Source organism: Miscanthus floridulus, chromosome 11 (assembly GCF_019320115.1).
Source record: "Miscanthus floridulus cultivar M001 chromosome 11, ASM1932011v1, whole genome shotgun sequence".
Lineage (NCBI taxonomy): Eukaryota > Viridiplantae > Streptophyta > Magnoliopsida > Poales > Poaceae > Miscanthus > Miscanthus floridulus.
In genome coordinates, this window is record NC_089590.1 from 13,718,613 (window position 1) to 13,736,612 (window position 18,000).

At 39.4% G+C, this 18,000-nt stretch overlaps 1 protein-coding gene and 1 long non-coding RNA gene across 3 annotated transcripts; one reads left to right on the forward strand and one right to left on the reverse strand.

Annotated features, from left to right (window-relative positions):
• Positions 1–214: 214 nt before the first annotated feature.
• LOC136490651 (uncharacterized) lies at positions 215–779 on the reverse strand. 2 transcript variants are annotated; one of them, XR_010767830.1, is made up of 2 exons: positions 722–779; positions 215–596 (listed from the first exon to the last, which is right to left on the reverse strand). It is a non-coding gene; the product is annotated as an uncharacterized lncRNA (long non-coding RNA). The 2 variants fall into 2 exon arrangements; XR_010767831.1 differs by having other exon boundaries at positions 215–640; positions 722–762.
• Positions 780–15,409: 14,630 nt separating this feature from the next.
• LOC136491671 (classical arabinogalactan protein 9-like) lies at positions 15,410–17,430 on the forward strand. Its single transcript, XM_066487940.1, has 2 exons — positions 15,410–15,460; positions 16,846–17,430. The coding sequence occupies exons 1-2, from the start codon at positions 15,410–15,412 to the stop codon at positions 17,428–17,430; spliced, it is 636 nt and encodes a 211-aa protein (XP_066344037.1).
• Positions 17,431–18,000: the final 570 nt, after the last annotated feature.

Below are 18,000 nucleotides of genomic sequence, written 5' to 3' on the forward strand. Positions count from 1 at the left end.
AACACCTCCAACCTCATCGGCAACGCCCGAGTCCAAATCAACCTTTCCATCGACCATTACCAGCTATCGGCAACCATCTTTACAAACTGGCTTTCATCGGCTATCAAAGTATTCAATAACTTTCCCCTTGCCGATTAGTCCACTCCGATTATTTTGACACGTGCAAAAAACGGTGTCAACAACAATATTACACGGCATTTCACGACCCCAGAAATTATTTAGATAGGTCTAAACCCAGATGATACAAGGGACTTAAGAACCTGCTGATACAACATACCATGTCTATATATAGGATATCCGTCCTGCATATATATGCATGGGAATGCAAGCATATATCTCTAAGTACAATCATATGTTACTTTGCAAGGATCGGAGCTCATTCTACAGCAGATATCTCTAGTAGTAGAGACGCGTCCCGTCAGCTTCCTTCCAAGATTTATGCCCTTGGAAAAACCAGTTCCTTCATTGCTTCCATAGGAATTTGCCAGCAAGGTGATTTCTTGGGCCTTTGTTCCAAAAAAACTTGCATGATCAAAGTATCCAATAGTGCACATCATGTTCATCAAAATGAGCAGTGCCACCGTTGCAGGCTTCATCTGCGTATATGTTAGATGCATGTGTACGTGTTAGGCTTCAATTTCTGACACAATAAAAGGGAACTATATATTAATCCTACCGAACAAAATAAAACCGATGACCTGACAAAAAGAACAGGACTCACCTCTGATAGCTGATTAGTTGTGGGCTCGTGCTGTTGATAACCGAAGATACACTTGGGCACGCTATATATAGCCACATTAATAGAAAAGTAGCTGTTTAGGTGAACATGACGCTCATTATATTATGCAAGTGGGGTTGGGGAGCTGCAAGCCATTACGTCATAATAGGTCGTGGCGCATTATGTTGCACTACTACATAACCATCCAGTACCGGTGGTTCCGAAGCACTACTATTGCAAGAATTGGTGTCGGCGGTGGGCAATCGGGACTGATGCCCCCTCCTCCTATTGCTGCTAGGTCATAAAGCAACAGTGTCAAAGGCTACCACTGACAGCTCAAGGTGCCAACTGGTAATGTGAGGACCCTTATCACTACACTACACCACAACCCCAAAATATCATGTAACGTCAGTTACTAAAAGTTAACAAGTATCGTTCAAGGGTTAGTTGCTAAAGATTTCCCTCGGACTGTTAGTCGCTAATAACGAAATGATTTTGCTAATGGTAAAAAACGATTTTAATGGACAGTTTAAAGAACCACCATTATGCCACAAATTATAGAGCATCCCTCCTGTAATTAGATTTCAAACACGATTCTTTTAACAAAACCATCCTAAAAACTCGTCTCTTCTAGAGACGGTTCGGTAAAGACGTCCGTCCCTAAAAATCTTATTTCCATGGGCGGTTCTTGTCGCACCCGGTTTTAAGAATAAAACCAGATACACACCATATGTGAGCCCAGGAAGTCAAATCTCACATATAGCTACAAATAAAGGTAATATCAAAAGACAATGCTTAAATACATAGCGTAATAGTATAAAGATTATAACCTCAGAGTATAGACAGCGGAAAGACAACTCCGATCTTCAGGCGAAGACTCCAATACCACAGGGACAACTGACTGGTTGACCACAAGCCTAATTCCTCCAAACTTTAGCAATCTGGTACCAATCTGGGATTTTTATCCAAATAATTGAAAATAAAGCAAGCGTAAGTACATGTCATACTCAACAAATATAACATGGGGTTCATGAGGCTCAAAAGGCTGACACTGGTTCACTGCGATTAGCTTTTAATGAGTCATGGTTTTAGCAAATGAATAGCAACAAGTTCACCTCAAGCCCATAAACACATGATCAGGTAAACATGAATAATGAATAGCATAAACAATTAACCATTAGTGAGCATCTTCATCATCAGTATCATCTGTGTTCATTATCTATTCCGTAAATGTTCCAAGGCTGCTCGTGACCGTGAGCACGGCTGATATACCAGTTTTACACTCTGCAAAGGTTGTACACTTTCACTATGAGTCGTGATTTACCCTTTCGCCCGAGGTGATCAGCCTCTTGACCCTCTACCAAGGAAGGTCGATAGGGTTCACTATGAAGCCTTTCAAAGGTTCGTCTAACAAGTTAGGGCCATTAGATTCACTCGGCAAACAGATCTAGAGCCCCCCTTCCCGATGGCACATTGACACGCAGCCTATACACAAGGGGATAGAGGCCGCACTATACCCGATTTGGCAAGCCATTCTTACGCCAATAAAGGTAACCACTAGCAAGCTAGAAAAGGTCCTCATACTGAGCCAAAGCCAGAGCCATATACCCTCACAGCTGTACTGTAAGTCCCGGATGATCACTTATAGATAAGTCCTTAGGGAGAGGAATCTAGAGCATCATAAATAGCCCAATGCTCTAGCCCCTTGTTCCATGTTGCTAAAAAGCATCTTTTAGTGTTTATTGCATATACTATTAGTTAAGTTACAAGATCATGGTTGTAGTTGAGCACTAGCAAAGCTACCCAATGCAATAACCCAAAGGTATCAAGGTACCAGTACAAAAGACTAGGATATCCTTAGTGGTAGTCAAGGTAGACACATGCAGCATGAATTAAATGATTAAAGGTGTATAGGACAACAAGGAAGATCCCATGCTATACTTGCCTTAAAACACCGATCCTTCAGTAAGCTTTAATCTTCAACGTACTCCTTCTTGGTCACCACGTATATCTCACTGACTGGACGTAATCATAAAGCACCACACAAGCATCCATACAATCATACACGAAGCAAACAATAGAACTAAATCAGAACAGTACACCAATCATAGAAAAATAAGTAAAAGAGTTTGAAACACGATTATACGCATCGCTATGAACACACAATTGCGAGAAGCACTCTAATCGGAGCTACGGTTGAAAAGATACAACTACCGAAAGATCTACTCATAAGAGAAAATATAAAACTATAAGATTCATGTGTTTTAACTATACAAAAGCTTATATAAATTGAATTAAGTCAAATTTAGATTTGAGTTATAAAACTAAAGTGAAACAAATCATATTCTATTTATAAAATCTAGTTGCATAATTGTTATTTAAGATATGATTCAAACCATGAAATTCTAGTATTAGTGACATGATAAACACTATTACTAACGCATAGATCTTGACGCTATGAATCTAACGTAACTTGAATGGACTAAAACGGATCTAAGACGCAGAAGATATGATTTAAACAAGATTTCTTTTAGTCAAATATTAGATTAAATCTAACCATGAATTTTAAAATTTAAAAACATACCGAACAGTAGTATAAACACGTAGATTACGAAATTACGAACCTAACGCAAGTTGAACGGATCAAATCTGAGTTAAAACGGAGAAGTTATGGCTAACAAAATCAGTGGCAATTCTGTAAATAGCTGAAAACGTACTTTTGAAGTGAACCAACTAAAATACGCTTTTAAAAGAAGAAGACGAAGTCTGGGAAAACATTTTGGATGGCGGTCTTACCTAGGGGTACCTCGGCGACGTAGGAGGAGCAAGACGACAACGGCAACAGCGACGACGACGACGACAGCGACAGCAACGGCGAGAGAAAGAGGAGAAAAATATAGTTTACTACACAAGGGATTTACCAAACTAGGGGCCCCCCATATGTTAGTTTTGGTGTGCTTTGCCCAAGGGGTTGGTTGATATATATAGGAAGAAAAACTCCCCACATCCACGTCAACTAGCGATATGGTACTAATTGATGTTACCCCCTCCACATTTACTATTGGGCCTAAATAAACATTAAAGACCATTAGTAAATAAATGCATGGGCCTTTAGGATCTATTAGGATTATTGCACATGGGCTTTGAGCGTTGGGATAAATGAGAGATTTATTATTTTTGGAATTAATTAATTTCGTGGATAAAATAATTCTAGAAAAGTCCAGAATTGATATTTAAGCCACGAAAAATACTCTGGGACCTCCGAAAATTTGGGGAAAATTCCCAGAGACACTTTGGAACATGATGAACCCAAATAAAGTATTTGGAGCTCATAAAAATATTATTGGGAACTTTGAACATAAAGATTAAGGTGAAGGAGGTAGGAATTAAATTCCAGAAAGAAGCTGGAAAATTCCTAGAGATAGATATTCGTCTCCTAAATATATATAAAAACACACATTTTGCACATAGAAACACGAGGTGTGACCGGCATGAATGCAACAAACACGTTTCTACCTTATGATAAATTTTAAATTAATGAAAATTTTTATTTTCCTATTTTTCATGCACAATAATTCACAAATAAATCATTTTAACTCTATTTTTAAAAGTGGCAAATTTTGGGATGTTACAATTCTACCCCCTTAAGATGAATCTCGTCCTCGAGATTCGAAAGACGTCGACTAGGAGATAGGGATACTTCGTTCTTGGTTTCATCTTTACTTCCTCGTGCAGTTTCATCATCCTGATAAGAATTCTGTCTTACTTTGCATACCTGTGAATCTTACTCCAAGTCACTTATCAAACTGATTCCAAGATTCTGGTAGATACTCCTAACAATGCTTAGGTAATTTTAATCACTAGGCCACCTTTCCTTTAATACTAATTCTCTTTTCTTAAAATATCCACCTTCCGAGGAAGCCTGACGAACCTCTCGTCAGAAGGAGATTCTACCACCAATCTTCAAAACATTAACATTTTCAGCTAAGTTGCTCGATATGGGAATACAACTCTTAGTCCTTGGTGTCACCCGAACCTTCTTAGCATGATTCTCCATTGCTAGGGGCAACGGCTGCGACTTCTACTTCTCCAAGGTATAGCACTTTTCCAAGTCATAATTAATCTCGTTCCAACAAAGATATTACAAGCTCAAGACCAACTTGGTGAAGATGTCCCGTAGATTCTTGTGATCCTCTTATATGTCACTTTTTCTTCTAAGAAGATATTACTACCATGCTCCATAAGAGATAACTCCAGATAACATGTTAAGTAGTTCAACTCACGCTTCCTTTATTGACTTAATAAATAAGCCGCTACTTTTCTTTCTTGCATAAGGACACATCCCACACTTTGACAAGGTGCATCATTGTAGATATGAATCTCTTGTCTGGATCTGGCAAACCTAATACATAGGTTTTACATCAACCTCTTCTTGGACTCCTTCCAACACTTAGCTGAGGTCTTTATCCAAACTAACTTGATAACTTCTCCAGTAGCTCTATCAAAATCTTGATGATCTTGGATAAACCTTCCCTGGACCTTTAACCAAAACCCATTGAAACTCTAAGTTTCTCTCATATCTTTGGGTACCACCACGCTTCTGCTGCACAAACTAGAACATAGGGCACTTCATCTTGCAAATTCTTTCACTTGACTACCCCCCTTAAGAAAAATAAACTAGGGGACACCAAGCACAACTTGCATATTCTTTTAGATAAGCTAACTAGTATGAAGTCATTCTAATATCCCAATGATACTCTCGCATATGAGCAGGAACAAGAAATCTGGAATTCCTCGCGAGCAGAAAAACAGCAGAGTAGTAAAACAATTGTAACTCTCATTCTGTTAATTCAATGAAGTTGTAGCTTATACCGTTGGAAAGATTATAAAATTCTCCACAACTTCCTTATAAATACTTTTCCAAATTCTGCAGTTAACTTGGTCGAAATTAGTGCACAACAGAAACTATTCTAGGTTCCAAACAGCACAGATGCATCGGCTTGTGATTTTCGTATCTCCATGATTAAAATAGCTATCAGGGTGATTCTTGCGCTCAGAGAAAGATATTGAAGTCTACTATTGTCCAGAATTTTATCATGATTTTTGGTTGTCCAAGAATAGAGATATAAGCCGAAAAGTACAGACTACTCAAAAAGACAGGATAGGGAAAACAGAAGAAAACCAAAACCCCACTATTTATTTCACTAATCCTTATACCTTAAGCCTATAAGCTAAATGAAATTGCAGGGACACCCAACAAGATCATTGCAATTATTACAAAAATCTAAAACAAGCATAAGCATAATGACAATTCAACAAAGCAATAAAGGTGCACACTCAATCATTGACACAAGTTGCGATACTATCGTCCTCATTATGTTAGGGGTAACAATCCTAAGACTTATCTTCAGATTACACAAGAAGGTGATGAGGGACAATTCTAAAAGCATATCAAACCAAGGGGTAAAGATGAGAAAAAAGACTTTAAAATAAGCATCAAGGTAGAGATGAATAGCAAAGGTAGAGATATAGTAGAGAAGAAAATATCAAGGTCATAGAATAAGGGTTTTTGTAGCAACTTATAAAATAAAACGACCAGTTTCTACTAGGCTTGCGTCCTACAGTCAGCATTGCTCTGATACCACTCTATCGTACTCGGTTTGAAGAATAAAACCAGATACACACCATATGTGAGCCCAGGAAGTCAAATCTCATATATAGCTACAAATAAAGGTAATATCAAAAGACAATGCTTAAATACATAGCGTAATAGTAGAAAGATTATAACCTCAGAGTATAGACAGTGAAAAGACAACTCCGATCTTCAGGCGAAGACTCCAATACCACAGGGACAACTGACTGGTTGACCACAAGCCTAATTCCTCTAAACTTTAGCAATCTGGTACCCATCCGGGATTTTTATCCAAATAATTGAAAATAAAGCCAGCGTAAGTACATGTCATACTCAACAAATATAACATGAGGTTCATGAGGCTCAAAAGGTTGACACTGGTTCACTGCGATTAGCTTTTAATGAGTCATGATTTTAGCAATTGAGTAGTAAAAAGTTCACCTCAAGCCCATAAACACATGATCAGGTAAACATGAATAATGAATAGCATAAACAATTAACCAATAGTGAGCATCTTCATCATTAGTATCATCTGTGTTCATTATCTATTCCGTAAATGTTCTAAGGCCGCTCATGACCGTGAACATGGCTGATATACCAGTTTTACACTCTGTAGAGATTGTACACTTTCACTGTGAGTCGTGATTTACCCTTTCGCCCGAGGTGATCAGCCTCTTGACCCTCTACCAAGGATGGTCGACAGGGTTCACTATGAGGCCTTTCGAAGGTTCGTCTAACAAGTTAGGGCCATTAGATTCACTCGGCAAATAGATCTAGAGCCCCCCTTCCCGATGGCACATTGACACGCAGCCTATACACAAGGGGATAGAGGCCGCACTATACCCGATTCGGTAAGTCATTCTTACGCCAATAAAGGTAACCACTAACAAGCTAGAAAATGTCCTCATACTGAGCCAAAGCTAGAGCCATATAGCCCTCACAGCTGTACTGTAAGTCCCGGATGATCACTTACAGATAAGTCCTTAGAGAGAGGAATCTAGAGCATCATAAATAGCCCAATGCTCTAGCCCCTTGTTCCATGTTGCTAAAAAGCATCTTTTAGTGTTTATTACATATACTATTAGTCAAGTTACAAGATCATGGTTGTAGTTGAGCACTAGCAAAGCTACCTAATGCAATAACCCAAAGGTATCAAGGTACCAGTACAAAAGACTAGGATATCCTTAGTGGTAGTCAAGGTAGACACATGCAGCCTGAATTAAATGATTAAAGGTGTATAGGACAACAAGGAAGATCCCATGCTATACTTGCCTTAAAATACCGATCCTTCGGTAAGCTTTAATCTTCAACGTACTCCTTCTTCTTGGTCACCATGTATATCTCACTGACTGGACGTAATCATAAAGCACCACACAAGCATCCATACAATCATACAAGAAGCAAACAATAGAACTAAATCAGAACAGTACACCAATCATAGAAAAATAACTAAAAGAGTTTGAAACACGATTCTACACATCGCTACGAACACACAATTGCGAGAAACACTCTAATCGGAGCTACGGTTGAAAAGATACAACTACCAAAAGATCTACTCATAAGAGAAAATATAAAACTATAAGATTCATGTGTTTTAACTATACAAAAGCTTATATAAATTGAATTAAGTCAGATTTAGATTTGAGTTATAAAACTAAAGTGAAACAAATCATATTCTATTTATAAAATCCAGTTGCATAATTGTTATTTAAGATATGATTCAGACCATGAAATTCTAGTATTAGTGACATGATAAACACTATTACCAACGCATAGATCTTGACGCTATGAATCTAACGTAACTTGAATGGACTAAAACGGATCTAAGACGCAGAAGATATGATTTAAACAAGATTTCTTTTAGTGAAATATTAGATTAAATCTAACCACGAATTTTAAAAGTTAAAAACATACCGAACAGTAGTATAAACACATAGATTATGAAATTACGAACCTAACGCAAGTTGAACGGATCAAATCTGAGTTAAAACGGAGAAGTTATGGCTAAAACAAAATCAGTGGCAATTCTGTAAATAGCTGAAAATGTACTTTTGAAGTGAACCGACTAAAATACGTTTTTAAAAGAAGAAGACGAAGTCTGGAAAAACATTTTGGATGGCGGTCTTACCTAGGGGTACCTCGGCGGCGTAGGAGGAGCAAGACGACAACGGCAACAGCGATGGCGACGACGACGGCGATAGCAACGGCGAGAGAAAGACGAGAAAAATATAATTTACTACACGAGGGATTTCCCAAAGTAGGGGCTCCCCATATGGTAGTTTTCGTGTGCTTTGCCCAAGCGGTTGGTTGATATATATAGGAAGAAAAACTCCCCACATCCACGTCAACTAGCGATATGTACTAATTGATGTTATCCCCTCCACATTTACTATTGGGCCTAAATAAACATTAAAGCCCATTAGTAAATAAATGCATAGGCCTTTAGGATTTATTAGGATTATTGCACATGGGCTTTGAGCATTGGGATAAATGAGAGATTTATTATTTTTGGAATTAATTAATTTCGTGGATAAAATAATTCTAGAAAAGTTCAGAATTGATATTTAAGCCACGAAAAATACTCCGGGACCTCCGAAAATTTGGGGAAAATTCTCAGAGACACTTTGGAACATGATGAACCCAAATAAAGTATTTGGAGCTCATAAAAATATTGTTGGGAACTTTGAACATAAAGATTAAGGTGAAGGAGGTAGGAATTAAATTCCAGAAAGAAGCTGAAAAATTCCTAGAGATAGATATTCGTCTCCTAAACGTATACAAAAACACACATTTTGCACATAGAAACATGAGGTGCGACCGGCATGAATGCAACAAACACGTTTCTACCTTATGATAAATTTTAAATTAATAAAAAAATTTATTTTCCTATTTTTCATGTGCACAATAATTCACAAATAAATCATTTTAACTCTATTTTTAAAAGTGGCAAATTTTGGGGTGTTACAATTCTACCCTCCTTAAGATAAATCTCATCCTTGAGATTCGGAAGACGTCGACTAGGAGATAGGGATACTTCGTTCTTTGTTTCTTCTTTACTTCCTCGTGCAGTTTCAACATCCTCATAAGAATTCTATCTTACTTTGCATACCTTTGAATCTTACTCCAAGTCACTTATCAAACTGATTCCAAGATTCTGGTAGATACTCCTAACAATGCTTAGGTAATTCCAATCACTAGGCCACCTTTCCTTTAATACTAATTCTCTTTTCTTAAAATATCCACCTTCCGAGGAAGCCTAACGAACCTCTCGTCAGAAGGAGATTCTACCACCAATCTTCAAAACATTAACGTTTTCGGCTAAGTTGCTTGATATGGGAATACAACTCTTAGTCCTTGGTGTCACCCGAACCTTCTTAGCATGATTCTCCATTGCAAAGGGCATCGGCTGCGACTTCTACTTCTCCAAGGTATAGCACTTTTCCAAGTCATAATCAATCTCGTTCCAACGAAGATATTACAAGCTCAAGACCAACTTGGTGAAGATGTCCTGTAGATTCTTGTGATCCTCCTATATGTCACTTTTTCTTCTAAGAAGATATTACTACCATGCTCCATAAGAGATAACTCCAGATAACATGTTAAGTAGTTCAACTCACGCTTCCTTTATTGACTTAATAAATAAGCCACTACTTTTCTTTCTTGCACAAGGACACATCCCACACCTTGACAAGGTGCATCATTGTAGATATGAAACTCTTGTCTGGATCTGGCAAAGCTAATACATAGGTTTTACATCAACCTCTTCTTGAACTCCTTCCAACACTTAGCTGAGGTCTTTATCCAAACTAACTTGATAACTTCTCCAGTAGCTCTATCAAAATCTTGATGATCTTGGATAAACCTTCCCTGGACCTTTAACCAAAACCCATTGAAACTCTAAGTTTCTCTCATATCTTTGGGTACCACCACGCTTCTGCTGCACAAACTAGAACGTAGGGCACTTCATCTTGCAAATTCTTTCACTTGACTACCCCCCTTAAGAAAAATAAACTAGGGGACACCAAGCACAGCTTGCATATTCTTTTATATAAGCTAACTAGTATGAAGTCATTCTGACATCCCAATGATACTCTCGCATATGAGCAGGAACAAGAAATCTGGAATTCCTCGCGAGCAGAAAAACAGCAGCATAGTAAAATAATTGTAACTCTCATTCTGTTAATCCAATGAAGTTGTAGCTTATACCGTTGTAAAGATTATAAAATTCTCCACAACTTCCTTATAAAACACTTTTCCAAATTCTGTAGTTAACTTGGTCGAAATTAGTGCACAACAGAAACTATTCCAGGTTCCAAACAGCACAGATGCATCGGCTTGTGATTTTCGTATCTCCATGATTAAAATAGCTATCAGGGTGATTCTTGCGCTCAGAGAAAGATATTGAAGTCTACTATTGTGCAGAATTTTATCATGATTTTTGGTTGTCCAAGAATAGAGATATAAGCCGAAAAGTACAGACTACACAAAAAGACAGGATAGGAAAAACAGAAGAAAACCAAAACCCCACTATTTATTTCACTAATCCTTATACCTTAAGCCTATAAGCTAAATGAAATTGCGCGGACACCCAACAAGATCATTGCAATCATTACAAAAATCTAAAACAAGCATAAGCATAATGACAGTTCAACAAATCAATAAAGGTGCACACTCAATCATTGACACAAGTTGCGATACTATCGTCCTCATTATGTTAGGGGTAACAATCCTAAGACTTATCTTCAGATTACACAAGAAGGTGATGAGGGACAATTCTAAAAGCATATCAAACCAAGGGGTAAAGATGAGAACAAAGACTTTAAAATAAGCATCAAGGTAGAGATGAATAGCAAAGGTAGAGATATAGTAGAGAAGAAAATATCAAGGTTCATAGAACAAGGGTTTTTGTAGCAACTTATAAAATAAAATGACTAGTTTCTACTAGGCTTGCGTCCTACAGTCAGCATTGCTCTGATACCACTCTGTCGCACCTGGTTTTAAGAATAAAACCAGATACACACCATGTGTGAGCCTAAGAAGTCAAATCTCATATATAGCTACAAATAAAGGTAATATCAAAAGACAATGCTTAAATACATAGCGTAATAGTATAAAGATTATAACCTCAGAGTATAGACAGCAGAAAGACAACTCCGATCTTCAAGCAAAGACTCCAATACCACAGGGACAACTGACTGGTTGACCACAAGCCTAATTTCTCTAAACTTTAGCAATCTGGTACCCATCCGGGATTTTTATCCAAATAATTGAAAATAAAGCAAGCATAAGTACATGTCAAACTCAACAAATATAATATGGGGTTCATGAGGCTCAAAAGGTTGACACTGGTTCACTGCGATTAGCTTTTAATGAGTCATGATTCTAGCAATTGAGTAGTAAAAAGTTCACCTCAAGCCCATAAACACATGATCAGGTAAACATGAATAATGAATAGCATAAACAATTAACCAATAGTGAGCATCTTTATCATTAGTATCATCTGTGTTCATTATCTATTCCGTAAATGTTCCAAGGCCGCTCGTGACCGTGAACATGGCTGATATATCAGTTTTACACTCTGCAGAGGTTGTACACTTTCACTGTGAGTCGTGATTTACCTTTTCGCCCGAGGTGATCAGCCTCTTGACCCTCTACCAAGGAAGGTCGACAGGGTTCACTATGAGGCCTTTCGAAGGTTCGTCTAACAAGTTAGGGCCATTAGATTCACTCGGCAAATAGATCTAGAGCCCCCCTTCCCGATGGCACATTGACACGCAGCCTATACACAAGGGGATAGAGGCCGCACTATACCCGATTCGGTAAGTCATTCTTACGCCAATAAAGGTAACCACTAACAAGCTAGAAAAGGTCCTCATACTGAGCCAAAGCCAGAGCCATATAGCCCTCACAGCTGTACTGTAAGTCCCGGATGATCACTTACAGATAAGTCCTTAGAGAGAGGAATCTAGAGCATCATAAATAGCCCAATGCTCTAGCCCCTTGTTCCATGGTGCTAAAAAGCATCTTTTAGTGTTTATTGCATATACTATTAGTCAAGTTACAAGATCATGGTTGTAGTTGAGCACTAGCAAAGCTACCTAATGCAATAACCCAAAGGTATCAAGGTACCAGTACAAAAGACTAGGATATCCTTAGTGGTAGTCAAGGTAGACACATGCAGCATGAATTAAATGATTAAAGGTGTATAGGACAACAAGGAAGATCCCATGCTATACTTGCCTTAAAACACCGATCATTCGGTAAGCTTTAATCTTCAACGTACTCCTTCTTCTTGGTCACCACGTATATCTCACTGACTGGACGTAATCATAAAGCACCACACAAGCATCCATACAATCATACACGAAGCAAACAATAGAACTAAATCAGAACAGTATACCAATCATAGAAAAATAAGTAAAAGAGTTTGAAACACGATTATACGCATCGCTATGAACACACAATTGCGAGAAGCACTCTAATCGGAGCTACGGTTGAAAAGATACAACTACCGAAAGATCTACTCATAAGAGAAAATATAAAACTATAAGATTCATGTGTTTTAACTATACAAAAGCTTATATAAATTGAATTAAGTCAAATTTAGATTTGAGTTATAAAACTAAAGTGAAACAAATCATATTCTATTTATAAAATCCAGTTGCATAATTGTTATTTAAGATATGATATAGACCATGAAATTCTAGTATTAATGACATGATAAACACTATTAGTAACGCGTAGATCTTGACGCTATGAATCTAACGTAACTTGAATGGACTAAAACGGATCTAAGACGCAGAAGATATGATTTAAACAAGATTTCTTTTAGTCAAATATTAGATTAAATCTAACCATGAATTTTAAAAGTTAAAAACATACCAAACAGTAGTATAAACACGTAGATTATGAAATTATGAACCTAACGCAAGTTGAACGGATCAAATCTGAGTTAAAACGGAGAAGTTATGGCTAAAACAAAATCAGTAGCAATTCTGTAAATAGCTGAAAACGTACTTTTGAAATGAACCGACTAAAATACGCTTTTAAAAGAAGAAGACGAAGTCTGGGAAAACATTTTGGATTGCGGTCTTACCTAGGGGTACCTCGGTGGCGTAGGAGGAGCAAGACGACAACGGCAACAGCGACGGCGACGACGACGGCGACGGCGAGAGAAAGAGGAGAAAAATATAATTACTACACGAGGAATTTACCAAACTAGGGGCTCTCCATATGGTAGTTTTGGTGTGCTTTGCCCAAGGGGGTGGTTGATATATATAGGAAGAAAAACTCCCCACATCCACATCAACTAGCGATATGGTACTAATTGATGTTACCCCCTCCACATTTACTATTGGGCATAAATAAACTTTAAAGCCCATTAGTAAATAAATGCATGGGCCTTTAGGATTTATTAGGATTATTGCACATGGGCTTTGAGCGTTGGGATAAATGAGAGATTTATTATTTTCAGAATTAATTAATTTCATGGATAAAATAATTCTACAAAAGTCCAGAATTGATATTTAAGCCACGAAAAATACTCCGGGACCTCCGAAAATTTGGGAAAAATTCTCAGAGACACTTTGGACCATGATGAACCCAAATAAAGTATTTGGAGCTCATAAAAATATTGTTGGCAACTTTGAACATAAAGATTAAGGTGAAGGAGGTAGGAATTAAATTCCAGAAAGAAGCTGAAAAATTCCTAGAGATAGATATTCGTCTCCTAAACGTGTACAAAAACACACATTTTGCACATAGAAACACGAGGTGCGACCGGCATGAATGCAACAAACACGTTTCTACCTTATGATAAATTTTAAATTAATGAAAATTTTTATTTTCCTATTTTTCATGCACAATAATTCACAAATAAATTATTTTAACTCTATTTTTAAAAGTGGCAAATTTTGGGGTGTTACAATTCTACCTCCCTTAAGATGAATCTCGCCCTCGAGATTCGAAAGACGTCGACTAGGATATAGGGATACTTCGTTCTTGGTTTCTTCTTTACTTCCTCGTGCAGTTTCATCATCCTGATAAGAATTCTGTCTTACTTTGCATACCTGTGAATCTTACTCCAAGTCACTTATCAAACTGATTCCAAGATTATGGTAGATACTCCTAACAATGCTTAGGTAATTCCAATCACTAGGCCACCTTTCCTTTAATACTAATTCTCTTTTCTTAAAATATCCACCTTCCGAGGAAGCCTGACGAACCTCTCATCAGAAGGAGATTCTACCACCAATCTTCAAAACATTAACATTTTCGGCTAAGTTGCTCGATGTGGGAATACAACTCTTAGTCCTTGGTGTCACCCGAACCTTCTTAGCATGATTCTCCATTGCTAAGGGCATCGACTGCGACTTCTACTTCTCCAAGGTATAGCACTTTTCCAAGTCATAATCAATCTCGTTCCAACAAAGATATTACAAGCTCAAGACCAACTTGGTGAAGATGTCCTGTAGATTCTTGTGATCCTCCTATATGTCACTTTTTCTTCTAAGAAGATATTACTACCATGCTCCATAAGAGATTACTCCAGATAACATGTTAAGTAGTTCAACTCACGCTTCCTTCATTGACTTAATAAATAAGCCGCTACTTTTCTTTCTTGCATAAGGACACATCCCACATCTTGACAAGGTGCATTATTGTAGATATGAAACTCTTGTCTGGATCTGGCAAAGCTAATACATAGGTTTTACATCAACCTCTTCTTGGACTCCTTCCAACACTTAGCTGAGGTCTTTATCCAAACTAACTTGATAACTTCTCCAGTAGCTCTAGCAAAATCTTGATGATCTTGGATAAACCTTCCTTGGACCTTTAACCAAAACCCATTGAAACTCTAAGTTTCTCTCATATCTTTGGGTACCACCACGCTTCTGCTGCACAAACTAGAACATAGGGCACTTCATCTTGCAAATTCTTTCACTTGACTACCCCCCTTAAGAAAAATAAACTAGGGGACACCAAGCACAGCTTGCATATTCTTTTAGATAAGCTAACTAGTATGAAGTCATTCTGATATCCCAATGATACTCTCGCATATGAGCAGGAACAAGAAATCTGGAATTCCTCGCGAGCAGAAAAACAGCAGAGTAGTAAAATAATTGTAACTCTCATTCTGTTAACTCAATGAAGTTGTAGCTTATACCGTTGGAAAGATTATAAAATTCTCCACAACTTCCTTATAAAACACATTTCCAAATTCTGCAGTTAACTTGGTCGAAATTAGTGCACAACAGAAACTATTCTAGGTTCCAAACAGCACAGATGCATCGGCTTGTGATTTTCGTATCTCCATGATTAAAATAGCTATCAGGGTGATTCTTGCGCTCAGAGAAAGATATTGAAGTCTACTATTGTCTAGAATTTTATCATGATTTTTGGTTGTCCAAGAATAGAGATATAAGCCGAAAAGTACAGACTACTCAAAAAGACAGGATAGGGAAAATAGAAGGAAACCAAAACCCCACTATTTATTTCACTAATCCTTATACCTAAAGCCTATAAGCTAAATGAAATTGCGGGGACACCCAACAAGATCATTGCAATCATTACAAAAATCTAAAACAAGCATAAGCATAATGTAAGTTCAACAAAGCAATAAAGGTGCACACTCAATCATTGACACAACTTGCGATACTATCGTCCTCATTATGTTAGGGGTAACAATCCTAAGACTTATCTTCAGATTACGCAAGAAGGTGATGAGGGACAATTCTAAAAGCATATCAAACCAAGGGGTAAAGATGAGAACAAAGACTTTAAAATAAGCATCAAGGTAGAGATGAATAGCAAAGGTAGAGATATAGTAGAGAAGAAAATATCAAGGTCATAGAACAAGGGTTTTTGTAGCAACTTATAAAATAAAACGACCAGTTTCTACTAGGCTTGCGTCCTACAGTCAGCATTGCTCTGATACCACGCAAGTTGGCGGCGTTGCCCCGTGAGCATGTTGATCGAAATTTCGAGACAGTTCCTGGATTTAGCCTAAATTTACACTAAGAAACAAGGATAACATTTTTTGAACGAATGTAATCCATTATTCAATGCACCCGCAGTTCAAACTTATATTTTCTGGAAAAATTCAACAAAACAAAATAAACTATAGAAATATGCCAAAAGGCAATGAAAATATCTCAAATTTAAACATGTTGGTTGTGGTAGTGTACTAAAGCTTCAAAAAAATTAGTGGCAAAAAACCAAAAAAAATTATTTTGCCGAGTGCCTAGGGTTGGCACTCGGCAAAGTAATAACTTTGCCAAGTGCCGCCTAGCTGGCACTCGGCAAAGAGCTGCTGATTTTTTTTAAAGCTTCGCCGAGTGCCAGATCATGACACTCGGCGAAGAAAATTGACTTTGTCGAGTGCCGCCGATCTGGCACTTGGCAAAGCCGCCTTATCTTCACCCATGCCCGGCCGGCACACTCTCTCTCTCTCTTTCTCTCATTTCTCTCTTCCTCTCACCTCTCTCTCCCACAGCCGCCACCGCCGCACACCGCCGGCCACTGCGCCTCCGCCCCGGCCCGCGCCTCCGCACACCGCTGGCCACCGCGCCTCCGCCCCGGCCCACGCCTCCGCACACCACCGGCCACCGCGCCTCCGGCCCGGCCTGCGCCTCCTCACACCGCCGGCCACCGCGCCTCCGCCCGGCCCGTGCCTCCGCACACCGCCGGCCACCGCGCCTCCCCGTGCGACGGCCCCTGGGCCGGCCGGCACCTCTGGGCCGCCTCCCCACGTAGGCCCCAGCGCCGCCGTGGCGCGCCCCGCCGGCGGCCACCGCCCCCGCCCAGCCACCTCCCCCGCCTGCGCACCCCCTCGGCGGCCACCTCCCCCGCCGGCGGCCACTGCATAAGAGAGGAGGAGGAGGCGCGCCACGGCCACCGTCCCTGCCCAGCCTCCACCGCCCGCCCGGCCTCCACTGCCCACGCCAGCCCCCTTGGCAGCCACCTCCCCCACCTACGCGCCCTTCAGGGGACACCTCCCCCGTCGGCGGCCACTGCCCCCGCCGGTGGCCACTGCAGAAGAGAGGAGGAGGAGGCAGGGGAGAAGAGAGGAGGAGGGTAGAAGAGAGGAGGAGAAGGAGAAGGAGAGGAGAAGGAAGGTGTCGGCCTAGGCCCGTTGACCCTCACGCCGCTGCGGTCGTCCCCGCCATCGTCGCCGACCCTCGTTGTTGCCATTCTCGTCGCGAAGGTATGCCCTACACCTGTAGTAGTTAGTAGTAGTACTTAGTAGTGTTAGTAGTAGTTAGTAAGTAGTAGTAGTTAGTAGTTAGTAGTGTTAGTAGTATTGTTAGTAGTAAGTAGTGTTAGTGTTAGTGTTAGTAGTAGTTGTACTGGTAGTAGTACTTGTTGTTGTACTACTTCGATACATTCATCTGCATGGAAAGAGAACTAAAGTACATGGCTCGTCTTGGTATATATATGTTTGTTGGCCTTCGTGCCTATGTTTGGTATATATGTGGTTGTTGGACATCGCGCCTACGTTTCTTGCAGGTTTTGGAAACCTCCCCGTGCAGGGGAGGTGCTGCCGAAATTTTTCATGGATTCTAACCTATTGTCTTTTTATGTAGGAGAAGGACCCATGGGAGGGACTCGGCGACCCCGATCATCTTCGTCGGCGCTGCTGGTCTACCTG